The 25,174-nt window shown below is 44.5% G+C and overlaps 1 protein-coding gene across 1 annotated transcript in view; it reads right to left on the bottom strand.

Moving 5' to 3' along the window:
- LOC147703099 (E3 ubiquitin-protein ligase RNF14-like) overlaps positions 1–25,174 on the bottom strand; it is a 165,887-nt gene that overhangs the window by 46,896 nt on the left and 93,817 nt on the right. Inside the window, exon 6 of the mRNA XM_086931636.1 lies at positions 7,056–7,213. Coding sequence (XP_086787762.1) covers positions 7,056–7,213 — 158 coding nt within the window. The remainder of the gene's footprint in view (positions 1–7,055; positions 7,214–25,174) is intronic.

Genomic DNA, 25,174 nt, shown 5'->3' with positions numbered 1-25,174 from the left:
GGAGTTTTTCCCGCAGGGTTCTCATTTTCTTTAGTTTTAAGCAAATGGGAGCTAATCGTTTTTTAGTTGTTTTTCAATAATTTTTCATCTGTGGAAATGTGGGCCGCGGGATTTACTTTTTTTCACTGGGGGGGAGTAGGTTAAGAGGTGTCAGTGAAGCCCTAAATTTCAAAGGGCATGTTTGATACACACAGGTTTTCAGCGTGTCACCTCTGGTTTGTGCTAACTTCTTCCTCCAGTAAGTTGGGACTTTTCGGACCGTGTACTATAGCGTTTCCCGATACTGTTGCTTTGCTGCGGCCAATTGCTCTCCACACTTACAATCGCCTTTTCTATTAGCCCAACTGCACCTGTTAGGTAGTTTGTGATAGCATTCATTGTCACAGTCATATTATACTTTCTTATGTTAGTTGTTGCCAATTTCCTTTCACCCATGATAATTATATTGTTTTTTATTTTCCACTGTCTATATGGTAATTTAAAATAGTAAAATTAAAAGGATATAATGGAGCTAGTTCTCCTACCTTATCAGGCAACCTTTTCAACGAGGCAGGGATAAAAAAAAAAACACTGGGGATAGCCCGAGCAATGCAGGAGAATATGGCTGTTCTTCAGGCATGGGGGGGCTAAAACATCTCCCCGCCACAAGAGGGCTGCCTGCTGCAGCTACTGCAGCCTGCTCTACGGTGTCCAGGTGGGCCCAGTGTCTTCTTGTCTGCTTGAGAACAGCCCTCTACAGCCTTTCCCAAGAACTTATGCACCACTCGCAATGCTCACCACCATGCCCAAATCTACACAAAGGTTGCACATGTTAAGCCTCCAGCAGAGAGGGCCCTTCCACGCCTGGAATGTGCCAACAAGCTGCAGCACGGTGGGCCCCTTACTGCATATGGTGATTTCACTATGGGCAGCCCGTGATGATCCAAGCTCTTCCAATCACGGGGCAACTCTGACCTACTCCGCAAATCCTCAAGTGTGCTGGGGCAGGAGAGTCTGTAGGCCACAATGCCCTCCTTTTCCCCAGTAACAGCGTGTGGATAGTGTAGTCTGCCGACCTGAAGTCCACTCGGGCCCTGCACCACAAGAGCCGGGCCGAGCTGGTATTCAAACGTGCTGGTCGCAGTGACTGGCAGGCAAACAGTGCACATAGGGGCCTTTACAGCTTGCAGTGAGGAATTCAGGTATCTGACTACCCAAGGCGCTTCTCCCAATCTCCTCAGATGTCCAGTTGCAGCAATGTTCTGGAGTCCACAATCTGCTCCAGAGCTTCCTATGGAAGGGAGTGGCAAGGAGTGGCAGAAACTAGCCCGGAGCATAAGGCGCACAACTCACCCAGGGGCATATCGGCGCTGTAGCAGATAATAAGTATCGGAAGTGGGGAAGAATTTAAAATAGATGCGCTTTAAGTAATTTCCTCAATTTACAATAGTATGTGCTCTTTCATCATTAGAGTTTGGTCAATTTTCATACCAAGATTCTTTTTTTTTTTTCCAGATTCTTAACAGATTGTTGGCCATAGCGGTTGACCCCAGTTGGTGGGGCCTCCATTCATTTGTCCAGTAAGTGGATGCCTTTCCTAGCAGCATAATCTCCGTCTTGTCTACATTCAATTGGAGACGATCCTCCTTCATCCAGCTGGAGATGGCTAACATACCTAGAGTAAAGCGCTTTTTAGTAGCAGCCTGGTCAGACTCAAATGTGAACATCAACTGGGTATCGTCCGCATATGAGATTATTTCCCCTATCATAAATGCCCTGTGATTATTTCCCCCATCATAAATGCCCTGAGTACACTTGGCCCATGATATTCTGGTTTGTTTTCTCAATGATAAATATTGCCTCATAACTGTTTTTAGTTTATCAAAAAGGGTTGTGGGGCAGCCGGGGGAGGTTAGGTAGGATATATAATATTTTGGGGAAGGCAATAATTTTGAATGGTGTAATCGTACCCGAGATTAAAAGTGGAACAGTCTCCCATTTACAGAGATCTTAGCTGACTCAGGAGGGGAGTGATATTAAGATCCAATGGCTGATGGGGGCTCATTGCAATGTGTAGTCCTAGATATTTAAAGCTCTCTGTATGGATTTGGGGGCAAAGCTGCCATATCATGGAATCTGCTGTTCCCTCCCAGTGGCACCAGCATTGATTTGTTCCAGTTCACGACCAATCCGGATGTGTCACCATCAATCCTCACTATTTGCATTATACAGGCCCTTGCCATTTCAGGGTCGCACAAAAAAGAGTTATGTCATCTGCGTACATGGAGATACTGGCTGTCTGTACCAGCAAACCGCATCCACTTTTTAGGTCTCACCTACGCAGCGCGCATGCGCTGCATAGGAGAGGACCTCATGTAATTGATCAGCTTTTTCCCCAAAAACGTGCACGCGTTGCATTGCTTTCTATTGCAACGCGTGCACGTTTGGTGATTTCCTGGCGGGAGCCAGCGGCACCATATGTTGCGCTCGCTCCTGCAAGGTAAACGCTGGGGAGCCATCTTAAGCACTTTGCAGCTCTCTGCATTCCAAGCCGGTACCACCTACACCGAGCACGAAAAAACGAAATTAATCAAATTTCACGAGCCCGGATCCCACGCCCTTCCTTTAACCTAGCGCCTGGGGGCTTTTGAGTCTGTGGTGACTAGGCGCTGGACGAAAAGAGTACGTTGCCATGTGCGCGGCTGTAGTTCGCCTGAGTAACTGCATGGTTCGAGAGTGCAGCAGGGTTTCACATACTCATGCACGTTTTTCAAAAAACAACTGACGGGTGTAACTGTGGGAAGAGCATTTCTTGACTTACATGTGGCTCGTTCATTAAAGAAGATGAATTAACTACCTGATTGCTTCAACATCTGAGATACAAAAAAGACAGGTACAACATTACAATGTAGCAGAAGATGTAAATAATTTTAAAAAATACACATTCAGCATTGCGGGCCTTCGACTCCAAAGGCTCCACAGGCGCTACGTTGTGGATATCAGTCATACCTGTGTGACCTGGCACAAATAAGCAGTCTGCACCACTAGGGCCTTGACTCTCACTCGAGGCGCTCAGAGTGTCCTGCACAGTTGTGCACCTGCTAGTTTCCGAACCTCGCGGTGTGTCCAAAAAGTCTGGGTGTGTTCCTAGTCAGCGAACACTTGGAGGGGGCGCTGCTTGCATGTGCACTGGCGGTGTGCAGGGCTGCACGCCTCTCCACCACAGATCCACCCCCTTTCTGGTGGGAAAGAGAGGGGGCGGCTTGGGCTTCCAGGAGGAGAGAGGTGCTGCTGCCCCTCCCACACCGGAGCGTGACCTGGGCCTGGGGTGTGCTTCCTTCTTCACCCCTCCTGTGAACTCTGCCCCTGACCCCACCCAGCACTAGTAGGGAGAGAGGAGATGCCACATTTTACACTCCGGGGTTACACGTGTGAAAGAGGGAGGGGGCTTGACGGTGTGTGTGTGTGTGGGGGGGGGGGTGGGGTGGGTGCACTGTAGGCAGGAAGCCACCCTCTTATTTTTAAATGCAGATTTTATATAGCACGAACTCGACCGGAAGGTATTGTAGCGCTTGAACTCCCCTCCCTCATAACCTATTTACCATTTCTAGTTGTCTAGCGCCTCGAGGTCATACCAATGGAAATAGCGCTATGCAAATATCTTCACTCCACGGCACACAAAACAAGCATTGGCATAGCCAATAGGTCTCACCTTTGGTACCTTATAAGTATTTTTTCTTAGCTAATCTAGAGTTGAATCCAGCTGGGCAAGCATGAGCCCATATCTTGTAGAACGATTATTGAGCTCTGTTCCTGTTGATATTTCATTGTTCTTTCAATAGAAAGAAAAACTAATGTGTATTTGCTGCCTTAAAAGTAGTTTATTGGCTTTAAAGACCTCTTTGGGCAATTAAGGCCATCCACATATTATTTGGGGGAGCACAATGATAATTGTGGCACAATGATAATTGGGCCTGGTGTAATACAAAGAGTTGTACGATTGATAGATGGTGATGAATAACTGGAAACGAAAAGATTTTCTGATCAAACTGTACATGCTCAATAAAGCATTCCAGGTCATCTTGAAACATTTTTTGGATTGTTTCCCAAATATAGGCCCAGCGCCCGAGGCCAGTAGCTATTCAAGGAGGAGACAGATCTTCTCCTCCTCGTGCCCTTCCAGGACTCCACTGTAATAGCCATAGTCACTCCAGGATGTAGGGCACGTAGCTAGTCCCATTTGTTATAATAAAAAGTAATAAAAAGAAAAATCAAATGTAAACAAAAAAAATGATGGGTGGAATGCATGAGTTAATCAGCCACAGATAATTACTCTGGGCCACGTCCCTATCCATCGTTTTATTGCCCAGAATGTCCAATCAGACAGCAATAAACCATATGCAAATGAGCCTGGGTCTGTTCCAGCAAGAATATACCATTCTGTATGCAGACTAGCTGTTCTCTGAAAGAAAACACCAGCTACCCCAGACCAGTTTCTGCCTAACTGGGACATTTCAATAGGGTTTACAGTCCTCTGGTATAGTGAGCACATATTAACTTTTGGGCACCCCTATTGCACTACATGTTTTGATCAGCGGATCTCTAGGGCAACATGCAAGTTAACATTCAACATGGAGTTGCTAGCTTGGACCCTAATTGTTTATAGTATATTTGCAGTCCTCAGAGGCCCTGATGGTGACTTTAAAGTTACAAACACTCTCTGGTTATGATCCAATGGATGTATGTCGTTACAACGCATACTTTTACTCCGCATACCATTACAACGCGGTATTTACAACGCATACCGCTACAACGCATAGCGCTTTGGGGTGCTGGATAGTGGTAAGTATAATTTACTATTCTAACTCCAGTCCCCGTGGACCCTAGAGAAGGTGTTGGATAGTAAATTAAACTTACCTCTTATCCTAGAGCGCCTCCCAGCGCAATGCGTTGTAACGGTATGCGTTGTAATGCCTGCGTTGTAGTGGTAGTGCGGAGTAAAAATTGCGTTGTAACAGGTGCATACCGATCCAATGCCTTAGGGGTTGTTTTTTTCTCAAAATTGAAGCTCCAAGTTCTCCTCAAGGAAAGTATCATCAGGTTCATTGTGCATATTTGGACCCTCTATAAAGACAACGGTCCAAGAGGAGACCCCCTTCAATGAACTAAATCAGAAATTGATTGCGAAGGCCTCTTAGGGGCCTTCTTCCAGAGTGTCACCTTGTCCATTCTCAAACTCAGATTAAATATCTTTTCAACAACTCCACCAAATGCGATTTTGTTCAGTGTTTCTCATCTGCAAAGGGCTATAATCTTTGACTTTTCAGCCTTAAACTCCATTTGATGTACATATCCCCTACCATTGAGGATTTTTCACACCTCTATCAGGGAAGACAAACAAGACCAGATTAGAAAAGTAAAACGCACATTCCCCTTTCTTCAGAGGCAGTCTTCTCCAGATTCAAATATTTTTCTCTAGGCCTCCTAGAAAATGAGCGGCACTGGATTACCTAAGGCAAGGAGGATTTTGGCTGCAGTGTCCTTTCTTCACCTCTGCAGAATAGATACAGTGGATCACAATTGGAAACAAGCATTGGCATACTCAATAGGTCCCGCCTTTGGGACCTTATACGTTTTTAGCCATGCAACAGTTGATGTTATTGCACCAAGGATATTGTGCTGCATAACTAAATACTTATAAAGTCCCAAAAGCGAGACCTATTGGCTATGCTAATGCTTGTTTACTATTGAATCTAGTCCTGTGACTTTCAATGTTGAAAGAGGCTGGATCAAACTCCTTAAAGGAAGCATTCAGATTTTCATGTTTCTATCTTACTAATGGGTGTGTGTATGAGTGTGTATATTCTCTACCACTCTTAGCATCTGTGCTCTTTCATGTAGGTTTTTGACCCAGATAAAAAACTCATCAGCCCCTCTTAGAAGAGGACTCCTGTTTCTGCAGACTGTACTTGTTTGATTTATTGGATTATGAGAATATTAACCCTATAAATCTGTCCTTTCTCTTGATAATGTATGTCCTCTCTCCTCTCCCTTTTTAAACATCCTCTCTACTACCATTTATTTATTTATTTTAAATATGCTTCTTCTTTCCACACCGCTTGCTGCGGTTTCCACGCTGCTTAAGTTGTTACTTCATAGTGTGCCATACAGCTCAGTTGGGTTACAATGCACTCCCTCTCAGTAAAAAGTCACAGGGAATAATTACTGCTTTGCCCCAAACTGCTGCCACTGTCACTAGCAGAGAGGCAATGCAGAGTAAAAGCAAGCGGGACGTCCAAAGTGACAGTGGAACAGTTCTTTGCAAGCGTCCATGTTTACCTTTGGCAACCCTGCCACTTCCATGGAGTACAACTGCACTAAGTGAGAAGGGTCATGTATATATGGCTGCCAGGTAAGATCCTCGTAAAGTAGCTTGCTTAAGACAGATTTTTAGAATTTGTTGGCAGATGAGGAGCGGAAAATGTACCTAGCTTGCCCATTTAAGGTGATTCTTGCAAATATGTAAATAGTCTTTTGTCAACATATTGTCCTATTGAAAACGCGATTTGATGCTGAGACCAGCAGTGTACAAGCTTTGCAAAGTCTAATTTCGTATTCATAAAGGTTAGCACTGTGAGGATCCACCCGGGAATCTTAAATGACTCCAGTGTTCTACTCTGCAACTCCTTTACCCACAACCACTGTTATGACTACTGTCGCTTTAATAGAATATAGAGTACTCTACATCATAGGATGAATGATAACATTCCAGTCTTCTCAGTGTCAGTTGCTGAGCTCTTGCTGTTGATGGTTGTACCAATAAACCTGCTCTACAATTACTATCTGTTTTAGAGCTTTTATTAACCACCCCAATTAAACATGCATGTTTTTAGCTCTGGTAAGGATCCTATATTGCATTATGAGAGCTTTGGGCAATAGTGCGCCACAGGGAGTCTGAGGAAGCAGCCGACTGAAATATGCATATGTCCTTCCTATGAATGATACCATTTATTCACTCTCTTATTCTCCCATTCAAGACTGTAAACATTGCGTGAAAATGTGAGAAATGACCTCACCTCGATGTTGACACCACACCTAGGGCACTGTTTGCAGGTTCTGGCAATGCATTCCTTGTTAAGCCTTCTCTGCCATTTCTTGTACTTTATTTCTTTATAACTCAAAGGTTGTTCTTCCTCAGAATCATCCTCTGGTTCTTCAGAAACTTCATCATCTTCTGTAGACAGAGGTACATGAGAATAAAAATCTATAAATTAATCATATTTTCAAAGGAGTCAAATGTTGGTCGGAAGGTCAAGCATCAACAGCACAGATTTTGATAATTTAGGGCCGTAAAAGGATATAAGTTTATTCTTCAAGTTATATCTTGAGTTTCTGGAAGATGATTAGTTCCATGTAATGCCTCCTTGCTGCTTACCCCATACACACCAACTGACTCTTATCCAATCACAAACACTCCTAGCATTCTGATGACCTCACCACTGGCTGAGCAGAAATGGGGAGGAAGCATTATCTGGGCACTGGGGAATTGAGGAGCATCGAATTGGTAGAACAATCCATTGCACCTTCCACCAGACGCAGTTATCGTCAAGTTGGTCTGAGTTTTTAAGTTTTGCTGCATCTCAGAATCAGAGCAGTTTAGCGGTTGTTAACGAAGAGTTTATTTTACAGTTTGTGTTGTATTAGATGGATAAGGGTTTGTCACATACTACTATTGTGGGCAAACTTTCTGGGATTTCCTTTTATGGTGAGTTATTTTTTAGGAGGGAAGTTGGGGGTGGGATTCTGTTACGTCGGATGTTAAAAGGTTTCAGTAAAGTAAGGGCTCATAATTTGCCTTTGTGTGAGCCGATTACGTTCCCCCTTTTGCAGCAGTTGTTATCATACTTGCTTAATTGCTGTTACAATGGGTGGGAGGTGATCCGTTTTAGACTGTGTATGATTTGGTTGTTCTTTGGGGCGTTTAGAGTGTCCGAATTGTTGGGTTTACGGGGTAAGTTGGGCATGCAAACGAGTGATATACATGTGCATCGAGGTTCTTTGAGGATTTTGTTGAGACAACTGATCAAATGGGTAAATGGTCATGGATTCATTTGGGTGGGAGTGGTGTAGTGGGTTGTTGACCTTTGGGTGAATGGAATTCTTTCTTGACTTCTCCGGTCTTTCGTCAAAGAGTAATTTTTTGTCATCCTGATGGGAGCAATATTACCTGCTTCAAGTTGCTGGCTGTATTGAGGAAAGCTTTAACCTTAGCGGGATGAAACCCCCTGTTGTTTGGGGCCCACTCTTTCAGAATTGGGGCTGCCACTGAGGCGTCAAGGTTGGGCTGGGGCTGGGAGGAGATCCAACGAATAGGTAGAGGGAAATCAGATTGTTGCTCTAGATATTTTCGGAAATGACTGCATGTTCATAGAGTAAGTATGCAAGCCTAATTTTGTGACCCACATCTGCCACGGAAAATGCAGACCTGGATTATAGGACATTCGTTTGTCAAGTGGTCGGCTACATTTGCAGAGCAACAGATTTGTGGCAGAGGTTTAGGATTGCACGGAAAGGGTCCTGAAGTATTTTGGAAAGGTGTTGGGGGATGAGGTAGGGTGATTTATTTCCTTTGCTTTCAAAATTGTCGAAGGAAAGGGGATTCCCGCATTTATTGATTATCCATCTAGGAGAGAATGATCTTGTTGATTTATCTGGCTTAACCCTTATCAAAAGAATGAAATTGGACTTAGCAGTCCTGAAAGATAACTGGTCGGGTACATCTGTGGTTTGGACAGAATTCATCTATCGTCATCAATGGAGAGGAGCTCATAGCCGTACTGCTGTTGAGAAAGCTCGAAGAAAATTTAATCGAGCAATGAAAACTTTTTGTCCTGCTATGGGTATTAGAGTTTTATCTCATGAAAACATTGCAGGTATTTTTTTTTTTTAGTTCTCATTTCACCATTGGCAAGTGCAAATAAACACTTACAACCCCATTCCATCCTGGGTGCCCAGGGCTAATGGTCTTGCTTTCACCTGGAGCCGACCCGGCCTGCCCCTTTGTTCCGAGGCTTGGTGTAATCATAGGACCTTTCGGGGCATTAGACCAGCCTCATTTCTGTTCCCCATTCTATCAAAGGATCCCAAACCGTGCTATTTACATTATGTGCCATACCAGATTCTAAACGTGCGATTCTCAGTGCTGCTCGAAGCCAGTTTTCATATAGAGGAGGACTAGTATCCTTCCATAACTTGCAGATCTCTCTACGAGCAATAAGAATAAGGCTAAACAATAAAGCCACTTGTGTCCCCCTTAACCCACTAATAAGATCAGTGTCCAAACCAAACAAAACTCCAACTATATTCAAACTCAGTTTAACTTTAAAAATACTCTCCATAGCCTTCTTCACAGTAACCCAAAAAGGACCCAAGATAGGACAGTCACAGAAAACAAGGATGTCATCTGCCTCAACTAGTCCACATCTAGGGCACAAAGGGGACGGGCTCACGAACTTCGCAATTTTTTTCGGCGTGTAGTATAGCCTGTTGATGGCATAAAAATGATTTTTTTTTAAGAGAGGCAGATCTAACATACTTATACAAAATTTGGAGAGATGTATCTTAAAGGGTAGCTGAGGCAGCCTCCAGCCTAGAAGAGTTCCAGACTTGATATAATGAGGGGGCCTGAATTTCCTCTGCCTCAAGCATTTTTCTGTACATGAATCCCACTTCCCTCTTCCTAGAGCCAGGAGATTGGAGAGCGAACTCGAGATCCCAGTTACTGCCGATGTTCTCCTTCTCAGCGGAAAACCAGGAACAAAGTTTAATATATTTAAATCTGGAGAAGGAGTCCCCAATCTTTGATCTCAGAACCTCCCAAGGAAGAACCCCTTCTGATGTTACTAGGTCCGAACATATTGTTATCCCTGCTCTCCGAATGGGAAGGGACAGACTATCCCCAAGGCATAACGGCAGGCCCGGCGACTCCCAAATTGGGGTGAAGTCGGAGTAGTATTTTATTCCCCATCTTCCTTTAACTCTATTCCATACTGAAAGGGCGAGTTTTCATACCTTGAGGCATACCTTTTAGTAGAATTTTGGCGCGCCAAATTTATACAGAGAGCCAGACCCGGCCCCCTCTTGATCAACCATTATATTCAAGATCTGCCCCCAGTTGGAATCATCGGGGCTAGTGAGAAGGCTTCGGATGTTTTTCAGCTGAAAGGAGAAAGCATACCAAAGGACATCCGGAAGTGCAAGTCCCCCTTTCAACAGTTTTCTTTTTAGCTTTTTCCATGATAACCTGGAATTTTTATTTGCCCAGATGAAGCTGCCTATTTTCCCCTGAACTTTTACCAGAATTTTATTGTGAAAAAACAGAGGTATCGTATTAAACAAGTATGTCAACTTAGGCAAGATTACCATCTTGACCAAGTTGACACGGCCATATATTGTCAAAGGGAGGTTCTGCCATCTCGAGAAAAGGTGATCAATATCTTTACCTACCTTCTTCATGTTAGTCTGCGCTATACTATTAAGATCTGATGTTATTAATATGCCTAAGTACCTAAACTAGCTGCTTCGAGCTCCCTCCCAATTGTCAACCCCCCAGCACAATATTTCGGTTTTTGAGTTGATGATCAGAAAGCCAGAATGCAGGCCGAAATCAGTCATTACCTCCTCCACTCTAGGGAACACCTCGGCCGGATTGCTGGTATAAACGAGCAAATCGTCAGCGTATAGAGCAAACTTACAGTTGTAAACCTTGACTCTAAAGGGTGTGATCAGGTCATCAATCCGCAATGCCTGCGCCAAAGGCTCGATATAGAGATCAAACAGAAGGGGCGAATTAGGGCACCCCTGCCTGGTTTCCCGTCTTATGTTGAAGCGCGATGTCAAAAAAAACATTTAACAATATCGCGGCCGAGGCACCCTCATAACACCCTGTCAATGTTTGGATAAAGGTTGTACCAAAACCCAAAGTACTCAGTACATCCCAAAGGAATCCCCAGTTGACACGGTCGAAGGCCTTTGCAGCGTCATATGCAGCTACTGCCAAGGGCTCCGACCGTGCCACCGCTAAATCTATACTGCCAATCAACTGCAGGGTCAACTCATGGATATATCTTCCAGGTATAAAGCCTTTCTGGTCAGATTTAATGAGTTGTGGGGCCAGCTTAGCCAATCTCCCTGCCAAAACGCTGGTGAAGATCTTATAATCCGCGTTTAGCAGGGAGATAGGCCTAAAAGAGTCTGCCTTAAGGAGGTCCTTCCCTGGTTTTAGTATAAGCATATTTGTGGACTCTTTCCACGATGGCGGGGCCCTACCCTCCGGGCTATAAACATAGTTAAACAGTTCACATAGCCTTGGCACCAAGACATCCTGGAACACTTTATACACTTCACCAGGAAGAGCATCTGGCCCGGACGCTTTGTTGTTCTTTATTTTTTTAATGTAAGATCTAATTTCTTCCTCAGTAAAGGGGCTATTGAGCATATCTCAGCCTTCATCTGTTAAACTGGGTAGAGCCTTACTCTCCAACCACCGTAAGGTATTAACAGAGCTTGGGGACGGCTCCTCCTCATATAGTTTGGAGAACAGGGAAAGCAAATGTTTTTCCATATCCTCCTGGCGACAGGATATGGTTCCCTGATCATCAATAATTAACCTATTTATGTTGTTCCTCACTTGGTCTGCTGTAATTTTACTGGCCAAAATTGCCCCAGCTTTATCGCCATATTCATAGTTCTCCATAGCATGTGCAGCCCATTGTGCCTTGACTTTTAGATCTAACAACCTGAGCGAAGGCGTTCCAGATCAACTAAAACCTGTGGTAAATTATCTGTATGAGTACTCAGTCTTATGGTCTCTAAAGAGGAGATTTTGTCTTCCAGATTTCTAAATTGTTTTGCCTCCTCCCTATTATTTGAGCTTGTCAGGCTATGGAGCTGACCTCGAATATGGGCCTTACAAGCATACCAAACAAACTCGGGTGGAGCTGAACCGATGTTATCAGAGAAATAGTTATCAGTAGATGTACTGACCGCAGTGACTATGACCTGATTATTTAGGACAGCCCTTTTTAAAGTCCATCTAGCTGTTGAGATGCCCCTAGCCCTACCAATCAGGAGTGAAACCATAATAAGGGCATGATCAGATAGGATGCTAGGAAGTATTTTTATATCAGCCAGGGTCTCTAAACTTGGTCTATCCACAAGAATATAGTCCAATCTTGACGCATGCCATGTTTTTTACTAAAATAAGTAAAGCCAGGTGCCGTCCCCCTCTTAGCCTTCCAGGCATCTATTAGGCCTAGCTCATGAATCATATTGACCATGGCACGACGGGATCGGGGGGCAGCGACATGCTGACTATAATTAGATCGATCCTGTCGAGGATCAAGAAGGACATTAAAGTCACCCCCTATAACCACAGAAGAAGTGACCTCCACCAGGTTGGACTGAACTCTGAATAGACAGGCAGGATCATCTGTATTCGTACCATAGTAGATACAATTGTCTGTTCACTTCCGCTAAAGTCAGCCTGTGCCAAGACCCATCTTCCTGACTGGTCTGTTAATACAGACTTTATGGAACCTCCGATCCCAGTCTTAATCAGAATTGCAACTCCTTTATTCGCCACCGTCTGCCCAGAACAGCAAAATGATCCTATCCATCTGAGTTTCCCAAAAATCTCTTTACTCTCACTGGAACTTAGGTCAGTTTCTTGAAGAACAATTACTTTGGCCGGAGATTGTTCCAAATACTTCAATATCAGCCTACTTCTCCGAGGGCACCGAAGCCCATTGACATTCCAAGAGATAAATGGTAACTTATTGCAAGTCATTAGGTGACCTCCATCCCCCACTCCTTAACTAAACACCCATACGCCCATCTGTTCATTAGGAAACTCTTGTGGATTAGTGTGAAATGAGGACTCCATTTTTTTCTTTTCTCCCCTTGCCAACCCACCCGTGCCCCCCACCCCCATGACCCCTGAAACCCCCTTCCTCCCTGGGGAACCCTCCCTTTCTTCTTGAGCATACGCTCTTAGACGGATACCCCCCCACCCCTCTGGGTATGGTCGAGTGTAGTGCATAACTAATACGACACTAGATTGCCTTTTACCAATAGTGAGTACTGCCAAGCGAATGGACAAGTAATATTGGCTATGTATAAATTTATAACTAGTTACTAGCTCTGCTGTTTCTTAAAACAACATTGTCACCTATCCCTACCGCCCACCTACTTGCATTGCCTCTCCACTTCCCCCCTTGCTGCCTAACCTAATCTTTTCTATCAAACTGTCTGCATCCTCAATCTGGCACATGCGATTATTCCACATTACGCGGAGTGATGCAGGAAATTTCAACTGGGCAGGGGCCCCCAAGGAGTTAAATGTTGCCAATCTCTTGCTCATCTCCCATTGTTTTGTGGCAGTTATATGGGAGACATCTGAGTGGATTGTAAGAGTAAATGGTCTGGAAAAAGAAGCTGATTTTATAGAGCCTGTTTTAAGGGCCAAGGACAGAATCCTTTCTTTGGTAGCATAGGTAAGGAAGTTTACCAAAATCTTCCTAGGGCGCTCCTTCCCTGGGTTACGCCTATATGGGTCATGATAGACCCTCTGGATATCAGCAAGTAGATCTAGATCGACATCAGGGGAATCCTTCAGGATTGTCGTTTTAAGGAGTGCAACCATAAATGCCTTTATGTCGCTCCCTTCAAGATCTTCAGGGACGTTCAAAAAGTTTAGGTTATTCTTTCTTGAGTGGTTTTCAAGCCTATCAATGTCATCCTTCATCTCCCGATTCTGCTGAACCAGCGTATGCATGGCGACTGCAGAGGTACTAAGGGCTTCCTTGATCTTAGGTAGCTCCACTTCTAGTACATCAGTCCTTAGTGAAACCTCCTCGACTTTTCGGGCCAATGCCTCACAAGATGCCTGGATGGCGATCTGATTTGTCTCTGATATTGTGAATCGTTTCCCAATATCCTCCTTTAACCCCAGTAAAATATCCACCAAAGTTCCTGGGACAGACATTGACGGTAGAGTGTTGTCTGTAGGTGCACCATTAATGGTTAAATGGGGACCTTCTTCTCGAGGGCTGCTTGCATCATCCTTCAAATTCCCCTGATCGGCTTGCTCAGTGTCTTGGATTTCCAAAGCGGAAAAACTATTTGAAAGTTCCACTGTTGGATGCACCATATCCTGCACCAGGGACCAAGAAAGCTGGGGAAGAGGGCTAGGCTGGGAGGGCATGGAAGTACTACTTGCTGAAGCTTCTGCAGGAGCCTTGACCAAAGCAGTGTCTTCAGCCACCATAGTGGTTGTGGTACTATTTGCAGCCATCCTTTTAGCTCTGTCTGAAGTACCTGAGGAGAGAACTTTATAAAAGGACTTCAGCGAAGGACTGACTGTTGGTGCGACAGATACACCACCCTTTGCTTTTTTCCTGCCTCTCCCTCTCCTCGGGGGGGGGGGTGTCTGCGCCGCTATGACTCCCCTTCACTTTCCGAGAAGTAGCTTTAATTTGAATTACTGGAGGGGAAATAGATGGTTTCGAAGGCGCTGGCGCAATACCGGCGGCCCAATTTCACAGTGTATAGCGACTGACCCCCACCTCAGAAGTAGATATAGTCGAAGCACAACCTAGATTGCATGGGTGGACACTAGAGGGTAGGCTAGCAGCGCGTTGACCACATTTCTCCATACAGGGCTCCCACTCCTTGCTGTCAAGATCCTGTGCGTCATAAATTAGGGCAGATGCTGAAGTAACCTCAGTGTCCGCTATAGCCCCACAGTTTACACGTTTCCCGCACCCCTGGGTTAGGCTTGCCCCCCTCGAATGCGTGAAAATATTTACAGCAACAACCAGGGACTCATTATTAAAACCCCCCGCAATAAAAGTACCTCGCGACTACATGCATCTTACCGGGGGGCAGCCTTACTACACTAACAGCCAGGTGTATCGTCCGTCCACCTAGTCCCTGAGCCAGTCTTCCGGGGTTCCGCCGCCACTGTCTAGCTGCGCCGAGCTCCCGGAACCACGCCGGCTCTGTCAGCATACCGCCCTCTCCCCTGCAGACCATCCCAGTTGCAGGTAGAGGTGCCGAATGCTGATAACGAGTAAGGCTGGGAGACCGGGGACCGTGTAGCAGACTTCCCAGCTCGAGATCGATAGGTTCAAAAGGCAGGGAGAGAAGAAACGGGAGGCAGTCAGTGCCACCGCTGCATAATACTGCTATCCGCTAGCAAGGCTCGAGCCCCATACACAGGGGGAGGAGCTCCGTCACAGCTGTTAGCTTCCGGCCGTCATGCTCCCCACAGGAGAAGAGGTTAGATGAGCTTCCTCGAAAACATTGCAGGTATTGAACAACATTTATTTCGAGATGATGGGGTACATCTGTCACAGTTGGGTCAAGCCTACTACTTGATTGAATTGAGAGATTTCTTGTCAGGATTTTGGGGTGAGAACCTGTGGTGTGATAGCAATGTTAAATAGTTTTCAAGTTTGTTTCACATTTTGGGTGGGGCCAGAAAAACTCTTTGGTTTTACTGGGTGGCGCTGTGTGGGGGGTCTGGATAGTCTAGAGCGGGCTTATCCTTTCCCTCTGGGGATGGGGGGAGGGTAGGAGAAAAATGGGTATGGTTATATAAGGAGGACATAAAAGGAAAAATGTTGGGCTTGTACAGTATTTATAAGTTTGTGGGGAATGTTTTGGTTTTATATATATTATTATGGAAAATGTTTGGGTAAAATGTGTCAATGGGGTGTTATTTATCTATGCATAAGTTCAATTATAGGATTATCTGTTTCGACTGTCTTAATAAAAGGTGACCTTTTTTGCTACGAATAATAAGTGTGGATTGTTCTTATTGCGCGAACAGGAAGAGTGAAGGATGCATCTTCAAGTGCTGACTCGCGACCACCTAAACTTGTGACCACTGCAGCCCTGCCAGGCGGTGCCTTCGACAACAGTTTGCACTCTACGGCGAGTGAGAAGATGTGCACGATAGCCCAAGTGGTCATTTTTAAATGTTGCTTCAAACTCTTGGCCCAAAAGCAGAATGCATTAAGGGGTAATCACTAGTAATCACTTACCGCTTGTGACCTCTCACCCGTTCATGCATACCTGCTGCATATCCTCATGCAGGTCAAAGAGACTTCTAATTGACACGCTGTACCATTAGCTTGCCGTTACCGGTAGCTTGCTGTTATCGTTAGCTTTCTGTTACCGTTAGCTTGCTTCACAGAAATATGCACTATCTGTACAGCTTACTCAACGCAAAAGATTAAACAGCTTCTAAGGCTAAACACAGTCTACTGCCCATCTTACAAAGGCCTGTTTAAACGTTTGGACGTTTGGACTGGAGGCTGTACAGTTACAGTTCCATAAGAGCACACAATCCAGTTGGAGGCACAACAATCCACTTGGCAATCACTAGTTAATGGTAAACAGCCAAAACTAGTAAAGTAATCCAAAGTGTAAGAGTACATTTACAAGTAGTACATCTACACATTTAGATTTAGCTTTGTGAATAGACCCCTATATGTTTTACAGGACTGGTATTTCTCCCATATTCTCCACAATGATCATGCCAAATGTGAAAACGTGCATGTAAGCCACATTTTATGGCCTACTTCCAAAAGAAATAAAAACTAGCATATTTAGCACCGCATTTTTATAGATGGCACTTTATTTTCTAGAATGGTTATTTTGTTCGTAGAAGTTTTAGGAAATCCGTGTGTTCATCAGTATTTATATGTTTACACCTATACGAGCTACCTTTGTTTATAGGTTTACCATTGTTTAGAGGTTTAGACCGAAATCAGGACAGTGTAGGTGTCTTTACTTCAATATTTTTTCAGGCCAGTGGGACCTCAATATGCACAAAAGGGAAAGTATATGCACATAAGTGAAATCACATAATGCACAACAATGGAAGTATTATATTACACACACTAAAAAACAAGTTCATAATTACAAGTAAAGGAAGGGGAGTAAAAATGTCCATGCGGAGTAAAGGAAGTACAAAATTAAATATAGAACATGAAGAATATATGATATAATATAACAATAAAATATAATATATTCTGCATGTAAATTACTTCTATGCTCATCTTGTTCTTATGTAATATAAATAAGAACAGGATGAGCATATAGTTCATTTATATATGTTATATTATGTTAAAATGGCTTATATAGCGCATGGCTACCTCAGCAACGGGGCATCCCAGCGCAAGCGGAACAAGGCGACAAAGATGGACGATGAAGGCTAAAAGAAGGGGAAAATAAAACTATACACACAATAGCAGAAGTATATAATGACATGCGTAACAAGGGAGGTGCACATTTACATGCACAACAAAGGAAATATATAACAACATGCACAAGAGACAGGTGTAATTACATACACAAGACAAGTATATAACAGCACACACAGAAAGGTAAGGGTATGATTACATAAGAAGAAGACCATATGACCATATATTTGCATGCTCAACAATAGCAGAATATAGTTACATACATGCACAACAAGGCGAGTCTATAATGGCATACATAACAGGAGAACTTCACTGAATTCACAAGAAGAGTTAATAATCACATGCATAACAAGCACAATACACAGATCATATCAGTACATACACATCACAGTGAGTATATAATTACATGCAAGACTTGATGGGCAGTTAGGACTGCCTTTAAATTATACATATCAATGATCAACAGATTGGCCTGACAATCTGAAGAACAAGCTGCCGCAAAAACAATTTCTATATCTGGAAGTATTATGTACAAAAGCACAAAGGAAAGCAATATCAACATGGATGACACTGGGCTATGACAGAGGAGAATGTATAATAAAGAATGCTCTGGGCACAGCTGGTAGGGCATATAAGGAGGTAAATTTGGTTTTGGAGAGTGTCTATATAAATCAGGAGGTAACTGAGGGCAGTAGATAAAGGACCTGAAGCAGTAGGTGGAGATGTGCATTTAGCATTGTCAGTATGGACATAAAGTTGTTGTTGGCCCTAAGGAGAAATGATGGAGGAGGCGTTGAAGGGCTCATGTGTGCAAGGTCTACCCAGCTCACTGAAAGGAATGTGTTCTTCAGAGTACTTTTTGTTACATTGCTGAAGGCCCTAAAGTAAAACAAGTGGTGCTGGCAGGGTGCTGACTAGGATGAGCAATGACAAAATCCTTCGAGCTGTGTGTATGTCACTGGTAAGGGTGTTGCAACCATATCAGAAGAGTGTGAATCCAAATTGAGTTGGACAAAGCAGCGTAGGTGGTGATGACCTAGTCTTGGATGGACAGCACCATGAAGCCTTAATACGAGAGGTGGGCTCTACACAAATCAATTATTATGATATAAAGTAACATAGCACAATGTAGCATCCATGTGCTTCCATGTAATCCACAAATGTCTAAAGGTTTCTGCAGCAAGCAAGAGATTCATCTCCACACATTACGCCCATCAACATTCTGGAAGTTGAAGTTGCTGCCTCTCGTTCAGACAGAAAATCACTCCTTCCTTCACCACCACCCTCCAAAAACTACCATCCATAAAATATAGATTTAGATAAACTCTCAACCACCAAACCAAAAGGAAATAAACACAAGCATGAATCTCCATTTCACAAACCCCACACAACAAGCCTCCTCTTTCCTAACCACTAAAAGAAACCATGCCATCCCATACCCCTTTGCCATACACTCCACAAGCCACCCCACAAATCTACCTTCGGCACCTACCCTTCATCACAGAACAATTTTTCCATCATAGACTAGACTCATAAACATCTTCAACCTGCTCTCTCTACACTAGAACACACCACAACACAAGCAATCCTCAAACTACATAGTCTTGAAATTCCCTCTTACCTAACTGATACTATCATGTTATCACTCATCCATCCCATCACAGAGCATTAACATTTACTACGAGACCATGGAACAATGCACAATTACTTTACCACTCCACACTCAATCGTCTTTCTCCGGTAACTCATCTGACACTAGGACACCCCACCCACTAAAAACCTCATACCAGGTATTCCGCCATCACAAACTGCAAACACCGCCCTTCCTGACACACATAACTATTTCAAGCTTCAACAATCAAAATACCTGGATACCAGACATATAAAGCATTAACATCATAAATAACTGTAGTCTTTACACCAACCTTCTCTGCCAACTCTATACCAAAAAGAAGCACCCACAAACACCGCTTGTCATATATCTTGCATCACTACCATGCAAACCTCATGGCACCCAATGTTTCAAACCTAGAATAGCAATTACCCACCAAAATTATAACTACCTACACACCCTCAGCTGTCACCCCATAACATCCTCAACCTACACATGACATACAATATTTTTTCTGCCCACACCTTCCAGCAACAGCACCACAAACATACCTCAGCACCATCATGGAAGTGACCTGTGCACAATACAGTACTCCTCCACCAAAGGACACAAGTTCCCATACACTATTCAACTTCAAGGAATGAAATTGCCTCCTTGTGTACACATCAGCCCTTTCTCTAAAACTGAATTTTTAACCCTCCACCACACCTCTCACATCATAAACCCCACAAAGACCACCATAGCCACCTTTGAGACCATGATAATTTAGACACACCTCAACACATGGCATCGTTTAACATTCATTTTTATACACCATATCAAGTTAATGCCCTCAGCACATTATGCCATTTCTATGAAAATTACACTGCACCAGGGTATCATGGTCATTTCTTATCATGGTAATTTTTTATCTAAAACAATACATAACATCCACTCATAACCACACAACCACAATAATTAATTCACACCAAAGACTGTATTTTGTCAACCCTTTGTCTCTTGTTACTCCCAACTAGACACCTTTAACGCCCAACACATACACCACTGCCACTGAATATGTGACGTTACAACACAATCATTTACATTGCAGTACGTTACATCGCAGTTATTACAATGCAAGTCGTTACAATGTCTTGTGCTAGAGGCGCCGGACTTAGGATGATTTACTATTCCAACTCCAGTGTGTGTAACAGTAGGGAAGGCATTGGAATAGTAAATCATACTATTCCTTAGTGTAGAGGGCCATCCAGCGCAAGTCGTTGTAACAATCGCGATGTAAATGTATCGCGTGTAACGACCGCGTTTTACAGGTTGTTTTCCCTGCCACCCCATATGCATAGTAACTCTCATCTTCCAAATATGTTGACTTCTTGCCCATGAAACTCTCTTGCTGACCACGTGACAGTCTCCCCCTTCTCCCTGGGAATATATAGAGCCTGAGGTCAGTCTCTGCCCATTGACTGTTAGGCCTTGAGACCCCTCAAAGTGTCGCTGCACTGAGGTTCTCCTGCAAGCACCTCATCTGGCACAGACGTGTATGTCAACTGACATAAGAGTGAGAAAGGGAAGGTGTTTTATTTGGGTATTCTGTCCAAGGACATCAGAGCAGAGAATCAAGTAGGCATCGTGTTTTGCTCCCTGTTTTGAATGCACTGTTACACTGTACAGTTTTAGAATGGGGAGAAGAAGGAAGCAATTGGTTATTACACATGAGGCACTGACTGTGGCGAATGAAAATATAACTGGGTGTCATTCAAATTCTGCTTAAACTGTCAACGTGACACATTTTTTTAAATTTTTTTAAAAAAATTTTTGGGAAGACCTTTATTGATAAGAGGTTATACATACAGTCCAATACGCAGCCCGAAGGCTCACAAGTGTAGCACATATCAATATATCGACGCTCCAAGGATCTATTACAGAGGTATTGCGGTCTAATTTTCAAATTAAAGTCTGTAGGATAAACGATTTCAGGATGTCTTAAAACAACACGTTGGTCCCGGCCACAGAGAATTAGGAGAAGCAGCTTACATTGCACTGAAAAACACACCAGAACTACATCTCGCCACGATATAGAAAAACCGTCTAACCCAGAAGAAGAGAAAGAAAAAGAAAAAAGGAAAAAGAATAGAAGGCCCATAGAACTAAAGAAAATAAACAAAAAACCCTCCCACCCCCCACCCTGCACCCCTGCAGCTGGCTACGGCCTACCCCCCCCTAGCAGTGTGCCTGTCGCCCCACAAAAGGAGTCCCGAAATATAGAGAAGAAGAAAGGTCCTAATCCTAAACTACTATACAGAAGAAAATGCGGGGAGGAGCCCACCACCCGTCCCCTGGCTGCACCCTCCCACGAGTCCAATATCAACAAAAGGTAGGTAGTCCAAAGTCGGCACACCGCGCCATCAAGGACATAAGCACGCCGTCAATCTGCCACGGTCAGCCACGATGAATCAGCCAGTCTGTGGGAAGAAACATTCAACCCTGTCCCGTTTTCACCTTACCACCACTGCCGACCGATGTAATCCAGGAGGACGTGTTCGGCAGTACAAAAGAGTCATTATGGTGCAAAATCTCAACTGCGTCAGGTACAAGCAATTCCAGCGATCTCAAGCAGGGCACAATGTACACCATCCTCCTTTCGTGTAGCGTATCCGGGACAGGGAAAAAGGTCTCAATGTCTAGCTCCCTTTGGAGCGGACTTCGGGGAGCAGCGAGCATGACGCGGGGAGAACACTCCCGTCGCGATGGACAACCATTTGCAGCGGGAATCATCGCTGGACTCGGGATCCCACAGCCGTCCGTGTCGCATGAGGCAGCCTTCTTGTCTCAGGCAGGCGCTGAGCAAGGAGAGACACTGCGACCCTGTGAGTCAGCCATTTCCAAGCGACCCGACATACCCATTATGTCATCCATCTTGCTGACCAGGGTGTGAGCAGATTGTAACATATCTTGGTGCAGGGAAAGAACAGCAGACAGTAAAGCGCCATAGCCCTGGGCATCGCCACGTACCCTTCCAGATATGTCCTCCCGCTCACCACGTCCGCAACCACAATGAGTCCCCATCTCCTCAAGCTGCATCTCGTAGCGACCTCCGCAAATTCTCGTAGGGGCACTCTGATGTGAGTCAGGCTGCGCACCACAAGGCATCAGGGTCCTTTGTAGCAGGGAACGGCTGGCAAAACCGGGATATGTCCAAACACATTGTCCCCTCAGAACATCGCCCCGTTAGGTAGCTAGAACTCGGCAAAGTCGGGAGCCCCCCGCCGTTAGCAGGAAAGTGCGTGACCAGACATTCGGCAGCCAACAGTCTGGGCGTCTGAGATCGTACGAGGGCCGCAATCTAATGGCCAGGTTCGCTGGCTCTGTGTCAGCAGCACAGCGGGGCGCAGGTTGCAGGTCCGGTCGTCTCTCGCCAAAGTTCCAACCGGCGCCCCTCCGTCATTAAAGTCCGATGATGGTCGCCTGGCGGCCGGTCACAACGTCAACTCGAGGTCCCGGCCTCAGGAGTGCCGTGGGCCGCAAACAGCGCTCGAGCGTTTCACCCGCTTGGAAGGAAGCACAAACCCCAGGGTTTCGCGGTAGGGCGTCAGGATACATCCGCTGTCGCAGCGTGCCGCCTCGGTGCAGGATCTCCGGCAGGATAGTCTCGTGGGAGGAGATGGTCCTCGGAGCCGAGGGACTACACGTCCGTCCCGAGCGCCATCTTGGCTCCTCCCCCCAACGTGACACATTTTTATTCATTTCTAGTCGCTCAAGGTTACAAATGTGAAGACCACTTGGCAGTAGATGTCTCAATCAATTCAGTTCTCACGCCAGTTAATCTCTCTTGATTAACACATTTCATGCCCTTTTGATGTCGCACATGGCAAATTTATTTGAAGTTTTATGAAGCGTGAACTAGGCCCAACGAAAAATGGCAGCAAAGCACTGTGCATACACAGCTAGTCAAATTAACCGAAGCGGCTGGTCCATAGGAGCGTTGGGGCAACGCCCCACTAGGCTGAATCAACAAGAAAACTGCCTACAGGCAGCAAGAAATGTAAGCAGAAGGCAGACGCAATTCGTCTGTTTACATTTCGAGCCTGTGCTGGCAGCTTCTTCAAAGCCTCAAGTGCACAAGACAGAGTCATTCAACAATAAACGAGCATGCATGCAGGCGAGGACAGAGGTAGTCCAGAACAGGACTCCGACTTCGCATCTGCAAGAAGAGCGCTTTTAATTTCAGCACCCCACACCATTGACGTTACATTAGATATGATGCGCTTGCCTGGTGTCGTGTAGGAGTCTGAAGATAGGATCCTGCTTGGGCGGTGACGTACAGTCGCCCCATGCCCTGTCAAATGGCAGGATATGGCAGGATGCAGCTGGGTAGCCGCCCCCAGTCGCATCCAGTCTCATGATTTTTCAAGTGCCATGAGAGGACTCGGAGACATGATGTGACACGGGACCGGCGGAGGAGATGCCTCATCCTGGTAAGTTTATTTGTTTTTATTTTATTTAATTAAACGCCCGCCGTGTGTACCACTCGAGTCATGCCGGCCACGACTCTCTTTACATTTATGGTGACTGCATGCAACCCTAGCCATAGGCGCTGTTGGCATGTAAAGCCAGAATCCACTCGCTTCAAGTGTGCAACTTTGCGAGGAGTATGAGTTAACCTCTTTCTTTGCACTTCTCAGTGACTGAAAGAAACACGTCAGAAATGTTTTCTAATTGAATGTTGAAACCCGTAATGCAATTAAACGCAACCTAGGTAGGTTACCACTTAATGTGTTTATGAGGGATATGTATCTGCCTAATTGTGCACGTCCACTGGAATAGATTCGAAATTAGCGCTATCAATGCACTTTACCTTTCAGATGAACTGTGAACAATCTCGCCGCTACAGCAATTAACGAATGGGGTAAAACACGCTGTAATGTAGTGAAATAAAGCTTTCTTTTGTCCGCTAAATGTTGTTTATAATCATTAGCCATCGTTCGAGCTTCATTGTTGTTTAGAGCAGGTTAGCTACGGAAGGGGCACGTAAAGGGGAAATGCGCCCGTCAGTGTTGCACATCTCACTCTGAGAGATGTCTTCCTTTGCCTGGCAAAGTCACTTTTACAGAAACCCTTCAAGTTCAAGTTCAATTTCAAGTTCAAAAGACCTTTATTCGAATTTCATAAAATTCATAAAAGTACCACATTAAAAACAATTCAATTACAAGACAAATACAAATTACAAAATTCATAATTATTTAAAATCTACTACAGTTCTCATAAGACTATTTTCAGATGTTTTCCATCATTTTACGTACACGTGTTATAAGTCTCAAAAAAGTGCTAGTGCGATAGATTAGTTCATCTGTATCCAGGGACAGTAACATTGAATAAGACTCCCCTAACGAGAGGGGTCTTTGTTTCTTAAAGTAGGGAGTTAAAAACCAATTAATATATTTTAAGTAAAATTTACAGAAGAATAGAAAGTGCAAATCATTCTGTTTACTGATACCATCACACGGACATGGATTGTAATCTGTTGTGTGCTGATAGCCTATGGGAAAGCCCAGTAAAAATTTTACTGAACCCGCCCTTAGCCGAAACAACAGTGATCTCTCCCAGTTAGTCATGGGTACGGTGAGGTATGGTGCAAGTGTTCTCCTACTCAAATCATTCCTCATGTAACTCACAACAGTTGATTTAAGGGTTTCCCTTTCCATTCGCTCAGAATTATAAAGTGCATACAGTGCTTGTTTGACCTCAATTTTATCTTTAGGTTGAATCCTACTTGGGTCGGAGAAAAGATCTTCCCTGTTCACGGTGCTCAGTGTTTTTTGGACTCCCGCAAGCCAGGGGATTGACATGCCATGGTCGCATTTAAGACAGTCTTTTATGATGTTTTGCGTTAAAATGGATGAATTATTCCTCCAGATCCTAATCTAGAAATGAACTGGTCTAGATCTAATAAAATCACATACATAGGGGAGGTTTAGTTCCTCGTGGCAAATAAATTCGGAAGATGAGATTGGGGCACCCAGTATTTTCCGGCAAAATCGACCTTCTTCTCGCTGGATACTTGAATTTTTTCTCAATCCCCAGGCCTCAGCCCAGTATGTGGCTACTGGTAGGCACTGTAACCTAAAAAAATTTTAAATGGCTATAGTGGCACCTATTTTCTTCGGGCGGGACAGACTCAAAATGGATTTGGTGGCTTTCGAGAACTTGCCCATGGCGTGGGCTGCATGCCCACTCCATGAGCCGTTCGCAATGAAAACCAAACCTAAGTACGGGAATGTAGTTACAGATTCTAATTTGTCTTTCCCTATATGTATAG

This window comes from Lissotriton vulgaris, chromosome 7 (genome assembly GCF_964263255.1).
Source record: "Lissotriton vulgaris chromosome 7, aLisVul1.2, whole genome shotgun sequence".
In the NCBI taxonomy this organism is placed as follows: Eukaryota; Metazoa; Chordata; class Amphibia; order Caudata; family Salamandridae; genus Lissotriton; species Lissotriton vulgaris.
The sequence above is the reverse complement of the archived record's forward strand: the minus strand, read 5'-3'. Positions and strand labels throughout refer to the sequence as shown.